The sequence below is a fragment of the Aricia agestis genome, chromosome 2 (genome assembly GCF_905147365.1).
Source record: "Aricia agestis chromosome 2, ilAriAges1.1, whole genome shotgun sequence".
NCBI lineage: Eukaryota > Metazoa > Arthropoda > Insecta > Lepidoptera > Lycaenidae > Aricia > Aricia agestis.
The window spans coordinates 12,988,928-13,003,289 of record NC_056407.1 but is presented as its reverse complement, the minus strand read 5'-3'; the positions used below and the strand labels follow the sequence as shown (position 1 = coordinate 13,003,289).

The window sequence follows — 14,362 nt, the reverse complement described above, 5'->3', positions numbered from 1 at the left end:
GTCCGCGTGGACTTCAGTTTATCGCGCGCGATGTCAACAAAATTGGTGTCAAAAGCTTTTATAAAAAAAACCCTGGTACCCCTTAAATCAAAACAGCTGTGCAGTGTGCACATAATATTTTTTTTCTTAATTAAACTTTATATATTATGCCAAATTTTAAAGCTTATTTAGCCCCCCAATTACACAACTTTACCCATAAACTAATTATCATTGATAGGTTTAAGGTTATGTCACTGTATATAATTTAAAGTACTGACTTATTAAGCCAGCATTATTAAAAGCTTTTATTTAACTTGCTCTGTATGTATGTAAGTATGTATGTTCGGGTGAAATCTTGCAACTCAATTTTGAAGTAGATATATTTAACCTATTGAGCTGAAATTTTGCATACGCGTTTAGTTTGGATGACAATGCACGATATGGTATGTGACATCACTCTAAATCCAATATAGCCGAACATCCAAGATGGCGAAATAGTTATTTTCTAGGCAGTCCTACAATATGGGTATTAAATGAAAAGGCTTTTTGAGAGTAACTCGAAAACTAATGTAATGTCATTCTACATCCAATATGGCGGCTCATCCAAGACACGGGAATAGTTATTTTTAATGCACTACTGCAATATGGGTATCAAATGAAAGGGCTCATTGAGAGTAACATGAAAACGAATGTAATGTCACTCTACATCAAATATGGCGGCTCATCCGCGGGAATAGTTAAATATTTTCCTCATTGATTATAAACCTACTAGCTGTCCCGGCAAACGTTGTTTTGCCATAAAATTATTTTCCCTATTTTCCTGCTTTTCTCTTGAAGGTTTTTCTGATTTTTTTTTCTATAGACCTCACGGAGCCCGAGACCTTTCCAACGAATGCAAAACCGTGGAAATCGGTTCGTGCGTTCTGGAGTTATAGCGCCAGGAAGGAAAACCGAAGGAAAATGTCGTGATTCTAGTGTTTCGCCATAAAGCAGGGAGCACAATGGCTCTGGTGGCGGAACCAATAATGGCAATCTTAGGTATTATTTTCGGTTAATAAAAAATTTTCGAAAATTAATGTCTAAAACAAACAAATATAACAATACCTGAACTTTGTAGACATTTTACAAAAAATAAATACACTCCCGGGGGAGGCAACATGTGCGCAATAATCATCAAAACCTATTTTAAAAACATAATCAATAAGTAATAAAATAAGTCTTGTCTTCTAAATTACAAAATTACAAAAATTCCCGGTGACTCTGCTGGTAATTTTCGCCGGTAAATTTGTCATGACATTCTTCGCCCTTTGACTCCTGCAAGATGACGTCTCGTACTTTATCGTCTAGTCTTGCCGGTTCAGCCCGCTTCCGACGTAGTGTGCGGTGTGGCGGTCCGGCCGACGTTCAAATGTTTCGTATCAGAAATTTCGGACGATGTGCGGCCGGGCTAAAGGTCTCAGCAACCAGGCCATAAGCTCCAAAAAAAAAATAGTTGTTACACTATTTGACAGGATTGGACAACAAATGTTTGACATGTAATAAACAAATCAGCATCTATTGAAATGATAAAGTATTCATTAATCATTACACATATCGAGTTTTCATTGTTTTTAAGATGTATTCTGCTATTCGGGACGGAAACAAATCCAACAAATCAAAAACCATTGCAATCGGTCCAGCCGTTCTCTAGTTATAAGTGTTGTAACAAACACGACTTTCTTTTATATATATAGATTAAAGATTAATGGTATTATTTGTATGCTGTAAGTTTTCCAGATAAAATAAAATAAAATACTATATAGTATACTATATCCATACTTCCATACTAATATAATAAATGCGAAAGTGTGTCTGTATGTCTGTCTGTCTGTCTGTCTGTCTGTCTGTCTGTTACCACTTCACGCCCAAACGCATGTCCCGGAAAAATGTACGGTTCCCGCGCGATAAACGAATTTTGGCGCAACGGAGTTGCGGGCGTCATCTAGTATATTATCTTACTAATATTATAAAGGCGAAAGTTTGTTTGGATGTATGGATGTATAGATGTGTGGATGTATGGATGTTTGTTACTCTTTCACGCAAAAACTACTGAACGGATTTTAATGAAACTTTACAATAATATAGCTTAAACATCAGAATAACACATAGGCTACAATTTTAACCGACTTTCAAAATGAGGTAGGTGTTATGTTCGTTTTCTTATATTCAACGATTACTCCGCCGTTTGTTAACCGATTTTCAAAAATTTTCTTTTGGTATATAGGGTATCATCCTAATTTGGTATTATATTCACAAAAGTGGTGATTTGATGAAGGATCCATAAGTAATCGAGGGAACTCCTCAAAACTTATAGGGAAACATGTGGTGACTTCGGTTTCGTGAGAAGTATTCTTAGCATATGCTACCAACAAGTAAGATTTTGCACCAGGATATACCTGGTATACCGTGGTTCGGAAGGTGCTGAGAGCACTCCTGATTCTTTATAGATACAAGTTTGGGAGTTTCGGCGTTGTTTTAAGAACAGAAAGCATATTCTACTATGCAAATTACATTCATCATCATCATCATCATCATCATCATCATCATCACTATCATATAATACCATTTCATAGTCTTTTAGATCGAGACTCGAGTTTGTCAAGTTTAATAATTTAAAAAAATCTATACCTACCTAATATTATAAACCTGAAGAGTGAGTATGTTTGCTTGAACGTGTCAATCTCAGGAACTACAGGTCCGATTTAAAAACGTATCTCAGTGTTAGACAGATCATATATCGATTAAGACTATAGGCTATATTATATTATCACGCTAAGACTAATACGACCGAAGAAACTCAGGAAAATGTGGGAAAAACGGGGGAAATATTTTTTATGGGAAAATGTACGGTTTCTGTAAAATTCCTAATTTACGCGGGCGAAGCCACGCGGTACATCTAGTAATATTATAAATTCGAAAGTGTGTCTCACTCCTCACGCCCAAACCGCTGAATCTATTTTGCTTGGAAAGGACATAGGATGCTTTTTATCCTGGAAATATATTGTACGCGAGAGCGTCCGTGGCCTTATGGGTAGACCTTCGGTTCGCACTCCTAGAGGGTGCAGGTTCGAACCCGGGTGGAGGCGTGTACCTATGAGACATTTTCTGATCTCAAGTAATGTACTTGAGATCAGAAAATGTCTCATGTCCGTATTATGTATACGGACGCTCGTACGGTGAAGGAAAACATCGTGAGGAAACCCGCACTTAGTTGGTCCCAGACGTATTGACTAGTTCTTTCCTCTGGACTATGTCGACTATGATGCGAGAATGCCGAATGCGCTTGGGCAACCATACGGACATTTAAAAATCTTGTCCCAGGCACTACAGTATTTGAGGAGTGGTTACTTCGCTCTGAAAAATCTATAATATAAAAATGAGTCGCTGAATGTGTTGCTAAGCGCAAAACTCGAGAACGGTTGGACCGATTTCGCAAATTCTTTTTTTTAATATTCCTTGAAGTACGAGGATGGTTCTTACGGAGAGAAAAATTCTAAACAAAAAAAAAATTAAATTTCCTGAAAAGGTCTAAAAACAACACTTTTCTATACTCCCATACAAAAGATTTGTGATAATACTTAAAAGTCAAATATTATATAAAAATGGATTTTCAATTATGTTAGTAACGCTAAAACTCGAAAACGGCTGAACGGGTTGGGCTAATTTTAGTCTTAAAATATTCGTAGAAGTCCAGGGAAGGTTTTAAAGTGACACGAAGTTCACCGGGACAGCTAGTACTGTATAAATCATCCACAATGTATTTAAAGGCTTACTTTATATTGTACGCTTCACACGCGATAAAATAATTTTAGCGCAACGGAGTTCGGGAGAGCATCATCTAGTACTGTAAACGTACACGCCTCCACCCGGGATCGAACCTGTACCCTCTAGGAGTGTGAACCAAAGGGCCACGGACGCTCTTTGTAATTAAAAAGGCATGACAATTTAACATAGGATTAGCTTTTTTAGAACTTAGTTTAGTAGCGTCGAGGTTTTCAACTTGAGTGGTGGTGGGAAGCCTTGCATGAATTTGCTAATATTATGGCTTGTATGGTGGCGGTGTTTGCACGTTCTTGCATGCGAATGTACTCATAGGCAGTGTAGGAAAGGAGGGAGGTGCTGTAACGCATGCCTATGCGTACTCACTCATTTACTTACAGGTTGAGATTTATTTCGCGGGATATTGCTAAAAAATAATAATATCTATTTACGCAAAGTAACGCCTAATTCTATTAACTAGCTTTGTAATCCAATAATTCTACTAGAAGTGGGCCCTAAATTCTTATAAAAAACAAAACAATAAGTAGTTCAAATTGGAAAAACTTACTCGGCACAGCTATTGAAAAGCAACATGTTCTCATTAAAGCATTTTTCCCCGTGCCTTATGGAGTCGCGTACTCATTATAGTTAGCGTACTACACCATTGAGCGTCAGCTGTGGGGTCGACGACCGCCAGGCCCCGCCCCCAGGGGGAAGTCTAGATTTTGTGACGGTGTTTTATTTTATGCCTATGTGGGTGTTTGATAATTCCTGATTTATTAGATTGCTCCTTGCGATTCGCGTGAATGCGTTTTGGTTCGTATTATGTGTGAGTTTTGTTTAAAGTGTTATGGGTATTTTCATTTTTTTATTGTGTTTTTAAGCATTTTTACTACGGACTACGGTATTATGATACATATTAAGCAGAGATATTTTTTGTAATAATATTATTTTGTATCTTGTGTATTATTACATGAAAAAGAAACGGTTACCGCAGATATAGGATTTTATGAAAAGTATCTTAAATACTTAATAAAATTAATTTCGTTATCATATAATTCATTACTATTTAAATCTGGCTAGGGATGTAGTTTGAACTACTCAAATTATCTTTTTAAGCTCCAGGATCAAATGAATCGTACCAACAGCTAAATGTCGAGATTTCAAAGTAATTTTACATACCTTTAAAAAATTAGCAGCCACTTTTACGGTTGGCCTTAACAACGTCCAAATCTGTCTGTGTGTGCCACAGACGTGTGGGCTGTGTGTGTGTGTGTGTGTGTGTGTTTGTGTTTTCGTGGGAAGCGGGCGAGGGTCGGCGGCGGCGCGCCGTACCTGACCTACGCGAACCGAAATAAAATAATCGATATGCACTAGACTGTATTGTTTGCGGAGGCTCTATCAGACTTATTTACCGTCGCCGCACCGCCCGCGCCGTCTCAGACTGCGTGTAATGTGCTTTTTATAGGGGTTTTGGTAAACATTACCTTCAGTTACTTTAACTTTTTTTAAATCTTTGTTTAAGGAGTTTTAGTTCTTACAAACTACGCCGCTCCGTAGATGGTCTACTACATAATAATAATAATAACTCCCACACCAGTTTCGGTGACGGTGCCCGGGTTCATTGAAACCAGGCCAGTTACGCAGGAGTAATTTTATAGTGCCCAAGTTTGCGCGCAGTACACAACTGAACTCTCTATTCCTTTGACTCTCATAGCCCAGTGGGACGGAAGACCGACACGACTGGGGAGAGATCAGGCGCAGGACCGACTTTTTACATGCCCATCCGACGCATGGATCATCTTACTTGTCAGACAATCAGGTCATCAGCCTGCATCGTCCTAACCAAACTTGGAAATAACATGTTTCCAACGCAGGAGTAGAACCCACGACCTCCGAGTCAAGAGCCACGCTCTTAACCACTGGACCACGGAGGCGTTCAAGAAAATGTCATTTGTCTAATGTCAAGACCATCTACATATTAGATATAAGTAATAAACATACTGCCGCGCTCAGAGACGAATATAAATTACTGTAATTATATGACGATTTTGACATAAGCCCCATACATTATTTGTCAAACACTTCATTAAATTGAAGTTCAACCATCTGTATCATTAAAATATGTCTCTGATTACGGCCGTTAGAGTCACTCTTGATAGCTAGAGCTACTCGAGACCATAATATTTGAAGTTACTTATTAGGTTACTTCAAGCGCTTGCTAGTTATCTTTTGCTTTGAATGAAATAGGGAGATGTTTATAAGATTATGATTACTTAAGTATACTAATATTACCTATCCCAAAAGTGACAATTTCTTAAGGACAAAATAGTGCTATGACAAAATTACCGGCTGGTATCCTTAAAAAGTTATCGGATCAAATATGCCAAACTTGTGACTCTACATGCCCTAACTACACCAACTCCGTAGTTTATGTGTGGCTTTGTTGTTTCGTCTGTGGTACTTAAACTATTTTGAAATAATATTATGTTAGGGCTAAGGCCAATCCAAGTTTAAGTTAATCCTATGCGCCATCATGCCTTTTCTTTCATCAATATGAACAACGAGAGAAATAACATGATATTTAACTCGGGGTTAACTTTAAACCAGACTGGTGTAAGCAGATGTAAGTAAATTACCACTTACGTTTATCTGCTCTACCCAAATACTTTTGCTCTCGTAGTTTATTATTTATTTAGTATACAATATTTTTTTGTTTTTCTTGCTTATAATATACAAGTATCATAAAACTAAGTGATACTTTAGGGTGTGTATGAGTGAATTTTTCTTTTACTTTTGTATGGGCAAACCTATGACGTTCGGGCGCTTGCCCATACAAATCCCAATAAGGGACACACACATATATGTTAATATTTTGGTGAAAATATATATGAAACGACTTGTAAAATTGCATACAGTTTTATTCTGCACTTGTACATTAGAGATCGAACCACAAAGAGAACATAGATAATTAATTTTAGTGACAACGACAATTGACATTTTACGCAGATCACAAATTATATATAGACATGGGTTGCCAACATAAGTATCAAGTACATTAAAATGTTACAATAAACAAAACATTGGGTTGCGTTCATATTACACTAACAATATATACAACCTAAAGTATGATTTTTGTTACACCCTGTGTACTCATAATAACTATGGAGACTACTAGGCTTCTAGGTCTTGAAAAGAACCTTCAATCAGTTGATTAATAATCGAATGATAAGAACACGGCACTAGAATCTGCCATACAATATAACCGCATAAAACTTCCCCCGTAATACCAATTCAATTACACGCGTCGCATACCGCCGATTCTAATCGAGTTCTGCCACTGAAAACTATAATCTGATTCGATATAAACCGATTAGGAAATGCAGGTATTTCTGTCCGAGTAGTTAAAATCGATACCTACAAGTTAGTTACAAAATACTAATTTCTTTCACTATAATCTTAAAATTGCTGGTCTCGTTCTTTACATCTGTGGATGATTATTGATTAGGCAACGATTTTTGTCCAGTAAGCTAAATTGTGTGCAATTTGGCGTTAAAACTTTAAGCTTGCAAGATAACGCAACATGTATGTTAATAGATTTTAAAATTAATTAATGGTCGATAATAACAGGTCATCTTATTAATAAAGTCGAAGCTAATTTATTTTGCCAATAAAAATTATTTTGTAAGTCCTAAAATGTTGCCTTTTTTATCACGAATACAAAATATTTACTATGATTGCTCCTTAATACATTTCTTCAAAAGGCTAAACGAACTGTACCTAAGCGAAAGAAATTAAATCCCAAAAATAAACATAACCAAGATTAAATCCTTAAGATTCAATAAAAGACTTTATAAAAGCGAAAAAATACTCTTGGGGTGACTAAAAATTCAAGAGTCCGCGACAGATTAAAAATCAATTGGAGTGTACTTTTGAGACTAAGAAAGTAATTTAAAATAAATGGTGGGGACGCGTGTGTCTGTCGTCTGGCGTACACCCTTCGGAATAAGTTATTATAGCTGTTTTATGTATCGCACCGTCTACTGTCTAGCACTCTAGTGGGTAGTCGCGGCATTTCGATACTAGGGTCCTAACTCGTATAACATGCAGATATAGCACCTAATGTCATGTAGGGGTAGACAAACTTTTGTAAAGTTTATTTGAGTATATGAAAATGTGGGAAATATATGAGTTTTCTGAGACCTATTCTTATCGTGGTAACTATAGAACGTTCTTTTCTGCATAAGAAAATACAAACTGACAAAGAAAATCTGTCATTTTGTCCCTACGTTCTGTCAGCGTATCTTATCTCGTGTTCGTATTGCGACCATGTTAATCCTGCTAGCCAGGAAAATGGATATAATAAAATTAAGAATTTTCGAAAACCTTCAGTTTTCAAGATTTATAATATGAACAATATAATTGAAAAATCTTTAGAGGATTTCAAATAATAAAAGAACATAATATATTTTGTTTACAATGCTATATTATAGTTTATACTTTATACCTTGTAAGTTGTAACAATTCACATCTGATTAGAATCATTTACGTAGCCATTATAGTTTCATCAGACTGACAAATCTCTAATCTGTACCTTCAGTCGTGCATTATTAACGGGAATAAACGTTTACATAACATCTAATATTCGTCTGCGAGCTAATACTATCGTGCATTCGGTGGTTTTAAACCGCGATTGAATAACAATCTTGCACCTATCGAGATAGAGTTGAAATTGTAATGGCAGGTAAGTTTATATTTACAGGCAGCGCCTACGGCGTAGCTCTACGGCCGCAACGTAAACGTGACGGTTCGTAGACCGTCTACGCCGTAGCAGACATGCCTGTTGCTTCGAGCGTACATTGTTCATTAGTTATTGTAATAACTCTTTTGTCTATGCCCTGTTCAGTACAAGTTTTTAGTCTATGGTGTTGCGATAGCTAAATTTTTATAAGAATTAATTAATGGTCGATAGGTAATCGTTATAGTCGTCTTAACAAAGTCGAAGCTTTATTTTGAGCGAATAAAAATATTTTTGTAAGTCCCAACTAATTTTTTTATTGCTTTAATACAAAATGTTCACTATGATTGCTATGTATACGTTTAGTAATACATCTAAACTACAAAAGATTCAAATGAACATTTATTTAATGGATTACATGGAATTGATATAGAAGTCAGACGGTTTTAAATCGATATATGCATTCGGTTTAACAAGTATCTCGCTTTGAGGAAGCATACACATAAAAGTATAGATGGCCGTCGAGACAGGCTCTATCCGAGGTCGTTGACCCCGCCGACATCCGGTACAGTGTGTGACGTAAGCGGAAGTGGCTTTGTCGAATTGTAGCCACTCTAAAATATAACTATATAAAGTATTCGAATGTGTTTTTGTTTTGTTTTTTTGGCCCTCTCAATATGTTCTCTTTGTTTTAATTTGGAGTCTCTAAGACAAAGAAAAAGGCGAAGTCTTATTATCTATATATATAAAAATGGATTTTCAATTATGTTAGTAACGCTAAAACTCGAAAACGACTGAACGGATTGGGCTGATTTTAGTCTTTAAATATTCGTAGAAGTCCAGGAAGGGTTTTAAAGTGACACGAAGTTCATCGGGACATCTAGTTTCGTATAAATAAATTAAATAAATAAATAAATGGTCATGTCAGATACTCAGATTAAAATATCGTTTAGTACAAAAGCACCTATACACCAGTATACACACAAAATACTTTCACCCTCATGTAGGAAGAATTTCACTGGAGCATTTTTAATACGTCCGCCATTTTTTGATGCATTAAAAACTTGAACGTCAAAACGCCTATACAGTAATTAAGTGGAGGAAACCTTTCATATCGCCGGGGCCACATATAATAATAGAGGGTTCCGCACCCCGATGACAATTTGCCCGCGACGCGCGACGTCTAGACGTAACGCAATAAATCCAGACGTCTATGTAGGTACCCGCGGGCCAATGGAATCCAAATTGGAACCTCCTTTGACGTCTCGTGTTTTTGAATTTAGATTATTTTTGTTTTTTTTTTTAATTTTTTCATATGCGGCCAGTGTGGTATAAAATTAAAAAGTGTTTACTTAGAATATAAGCCTTTGTAATTAATTAGTTTCTAAATGTGAAAACGTGTAAATGGAGACTATAAATTAAATAAACACTGTATGTTTTCGAAATAAATAAATAAAATAAAATAAATAAAATATTTTATGTTGTAAAAAATATATTGTAACGTTTATAGAGCTCCTTTGCTTATAAAAATATTTACAAAATGGATACGCTGATCAGTTTTGTCCGGTTTGATAAGTTAGAAAAGTTACTTGACAGGCTAGGACAAACTTGTATAGCTTATTTTGTTTACTAAATGCTAGTCAATTTAAATGTCAGCTTAGCCAGGAATTGATATTATTTTAAATAAACACAAACAAACTAAATACAGAATCGAGTAAAATTAAGTTAAATACAGAAGAAGGGATGTGTACAAATGGCGATAATGTCTGAAATTGCTAGACACTAGACAGTGTGGCATCCCACACTCACCTGTGTATAGTAGAAGCGTCTGTAGACGTTAGAAATGAATAGACATGCCGTCTGGGATTGTGAAGTTATTTTATTGAACACGGAAACTTTTTTTTCAGAATAAGTATAGTTATTATTATGTCCTTTGTAGTTAGGCTACCCTTACAAAGTACATAATACTTACGAGCTTTTGCCTAAAAGTAAAAAATAATAATCATAATCATAAACCTCTAGTGAATTAAGTGAATTAAGTAAATAAAATATTTTAAACTGTTACATTTACAGGTTATAGTAGGGGTGACTACAAAATTAGCACCTTCCCCTGAAGGTGCTAATTTTGTACTTACTCGAGCGTCATGGAGACCTAGTAGGTTTTTTAAATTAGGTAAAAGTGATAAAAAAATAATAAGAGCGTTTTTTATTTTAGCGGTGGGTTCAGAAATTGCGGAAAAAGCTTTGAAAAAGAAAATATATTCAGAAAATTGCTTATTTCGGTCAGTTATTATTATATTTTAGACAACAAGGACTAAATCATTTAGTTTAGTGCAAAATAAAATATCTGCGAAGCTTAGTTAGGAAAATATGAAGCTTTATATTTTTATATTTTAAAATGTCCTACAGGCTTACCTAACCTTTGAATCGTCAGTGCTTTATATGGAAGCTTCTTCGGGGTATACTTAACATCCCCCCCCCCCCCCCCCCATCTTAATCTGACAAATCCGATGATATTTTAATAAGTACTTATTAAAAAATAAAAAAAATTTAACCCACAACGTGAGAAATGATGATTTCTATACCATGATGACTAGACACATGTCGGAAGCCTATACAAGCTTAATCTGACACGCTCGAGCTAGTCCCGAAATCCCCTCTTCCTCTTCCCAACTATTAGGTATACTTTAGGTATAAGACTCAATGTTAACATTACATCGGCAAGCCACTCAGGTTAGCCGCTAACTAAACCTTGTTGACGTGTGGGTCCTTTGGTTAGCCGTTAACCTAACCTGAGCATCTCGTCAATATCGAAGTCGTTTGTTTAGGTTAGCCAATTACATGACCCCCACATTGACAAGACTCTCCGGTTGGGTTAACGTATAACCTAATAATGATTGTGAAAATAAATAAAACATCATTTACCTTTTATCCATAAGTCGTCAAGCTTTACTTGGGAAACCATTATTGATTGGCTACCTTTCCTACCGACGCCTTATCATTATTGTCCATAGAGTTAGTAGATTTTGTCAGTGTTCACTGTTGGCTACTTTGCTTACGCTATATTTCTGTCCGCAGGAGAAGAACTCATTCCTGAACTACAACGTATCGTGTATACTCACGTTGCCGCCATACCAGAGACAAGGGTACGGGAGGCTGCTCATAGATTTCAGTAAGTTTAGATCAATTTTATTTGAATTTGTACCTGAATGCAGTAAAGGCTCATGTTTTTGAAAGCTTTAGATATTATGTCAGTAGAACGAATCTACTCTCTATAGAGAGAGTAGATTTCAGTCTTCTCGATACGAGTAGAGTGATAGCATATATATAGCATAGCACTCGTATCGAGAAGAGTGAAATCTAAATCAATGCAATCTCTAACTCTTCTTTTTTAGGGTTCCGTAGCCAAATGGCAAAAAACGGAACCCTTATAGATTCGACATGTCTGTCTGTCTGTCCGTCCGTATGTCACAGCCACTTTTCTCCGAAACTATAAGAGCTATACTATTGAAACTTGGTAAGTAGATGTAGTCTGTGAACCGCATTAAGATTTTGATACAAAATTGGAAAAAATATTTTATTAATTATTAATCTAATTGGTTAAGGGCCTGTTTCACCACTTCCTGATAAGGCTATCCACCAATTAACTTGACAGATTAAGTATGGAGAATCTGTCAAAAAAGTTGTGAATAGCCTATTAGGCACTTTATCAGAAAGTGGTGAAACAGGCCCTAAGTCTAGCAGCTGTAAGTGTTTAAAAGTTAAAAACTATTCGCGTAAACATAAGAAATCATCACTTAAAGCTACACTAATCTACCTTCTTTAAACTACTCTTAAACCTACTTGGAAGTTGGAATACTTAAAGTGACATTTTCTATGGCTCGGCTTAAAGATGAGCTCTCTCGAGTTCTTTTGCTCTGCCCCACTGGGGTAGATATTCTTTGGCACAATCTTGTTTAGTTTGGTTCAGATACGATAATAACTATGAGCTTAAGAAAAGAAAATAATTATTAATGCTTGCATAAAGTTGCGATATGAAAGTTGTACTTCTTTATCGCAACCGCAAAATAATTAGAAATTAGAATTCAATAACTAAACAAAACGGCTGGTGCGAATTGTCAACCTCCTGTGTTTTGGACGTCGGTTGAAAATTTAAAAGCTCTATCAAATAAGTAACAAATATATTATGCTAATCTAGACATAAATTCTAAGACATTCCATGCGACCCTTAATGTAAGCTACTCGGTCAAAAATCAAAATTAATCAACAAGAAAAAATCAACGGCGACAACAATTACGATATCCAATTAGTGCGCCACTTAACACCTAAAACGGGCGAAACAAATAATTAACACGCCCATCAAAATTCCGCGTATCCCCCCCGGTGGGGCGAGCGAGGGGGGCGGTGGGGGGAGCGGCGGGGCGGTGGGGGGGAGTCTAGACGGCAGACCGATCCATACTGCAGGCGCATCGATCGCGGGTCGTCGGCCGCCAGCCGACACCGGGTTGACCGCTCAACCCTCAGGTGTGCACTCGCGGCCTTTACACGCTACTGTTGTTGATTGTCCGATTCCGGGACAAAGTCTTAGGCCTTGATAACACCGAGTGGCGAGTAGTGTGGCGAGACAGTGCAAACGAACAATTTGATCGTCCGAGAGCGCTGTATCGCCATTCTACTCAGTAATCAAGGTCTTAGGGCTCTCGCTCGCTTAAGACACGACAGACGACAGTCTTAAAATAGACGTGCTATACAAAACATGTGAAGATGCACTCACAAACAAATCTTTTTTTTTTGCAATAGTCTGTCTGAAGACTGTCCTATCTAGAGTAAGCGAGAGCTATATTCCGTTCCTTCCTCTTGACACCACCAAAACGACACCACCAGTGGTGTCATATGGAATTTCTAGTCCAATATGACACCACCCTAGTGATGTCAAGATGACCATTTAATATAAACTTTACTATTGGAGTTTTCATATCAACGACTAAGCAACTATGTAACATCACTAATCGTCGTCAATTTACGGCGGTTCCCAATATTTGATCTATCTCTGGTTTTGCCCTACTAGAGATAGGAATAGCTCACATTAGACATTAGAGACATATAATATTATATGTCAATTGTGAGCTATTCTATCTCTAGTAGGGCAAAACCAGAGATAGATCAAATATTGGGAACGGCCGTTAATGAACTAATAACTAAAGTTAATCACTAAGAGTCGGTGGTGTCTTATGGACTAGAGATTCCAGATGACACCACCGGTGGTGTCGACAAGACGTTGAAGTGAGCAAAGTCCTCGCGGGATTGCGAGGGTGATCGCTTGCCCGACTTCTAGTTTAGAAGGTGCAATGGAGAAAAAGTAATAAAATTACGCACTCGATTTTCAAGCTGAATATTTTTAACGTAATGACAAAATATATCAAAAAGTAAACAAGTCAAAATATCATAAACTAAGGAGTACAAAATAATAAGGTTTTATAAAAGAAGTTTAACTATGTACACTAGTCACTACATCACCCAACTAACTAGTTGGCGTGACGGAGATTGACTTTTTAGGCTACCATATAGTTTATAAAAGAAGTTTAACTATGTACACTAGTCACTACAACGTGAAATGATCGCTTTATTCTAATTAGATAGAGTAGTGTAGTCTTAAGAAATTATTTGTTGCGAACGGAACGCGGCGAGTAGTTTATATCTGCAAGAGCAAAGTATGGTGTAGAATTATTGTAACATTTTTTGAACGAAGTTCTTTATCGCGCGTTCGACGTAAATCTGAAAGCTAGACAGAACTCTGGAGTAAAAAGTCCATAAATAAAACAACAAGTGCCCATTAAATAATCTCTG

At 36.6% G+C, this 14,362-nt stretch overlaps 1 protein-coding gene across 1 annotated transcript in view; it reads left to right on the top strand.

The window, feature by feature from the left end:
* LOC121739673 (histone acetyltransferase KAT7) overlaps positions 1-14,362 on the top strand; it is a 34,696-nt gene that overhangs the window by 18,197 nt on the left and 2,137 nt on the right. The window contains exon 9 of the mRNA XM_042132194.1: positions 11,594-11,687. Within this exon, the coding sequence (XP_041988128.1) occupies positions 11,594-11,687 (94 nt within the window). The remainder of the gene's footprint in view (positions 1-11,593; positions 11,688-14,362) is intronic.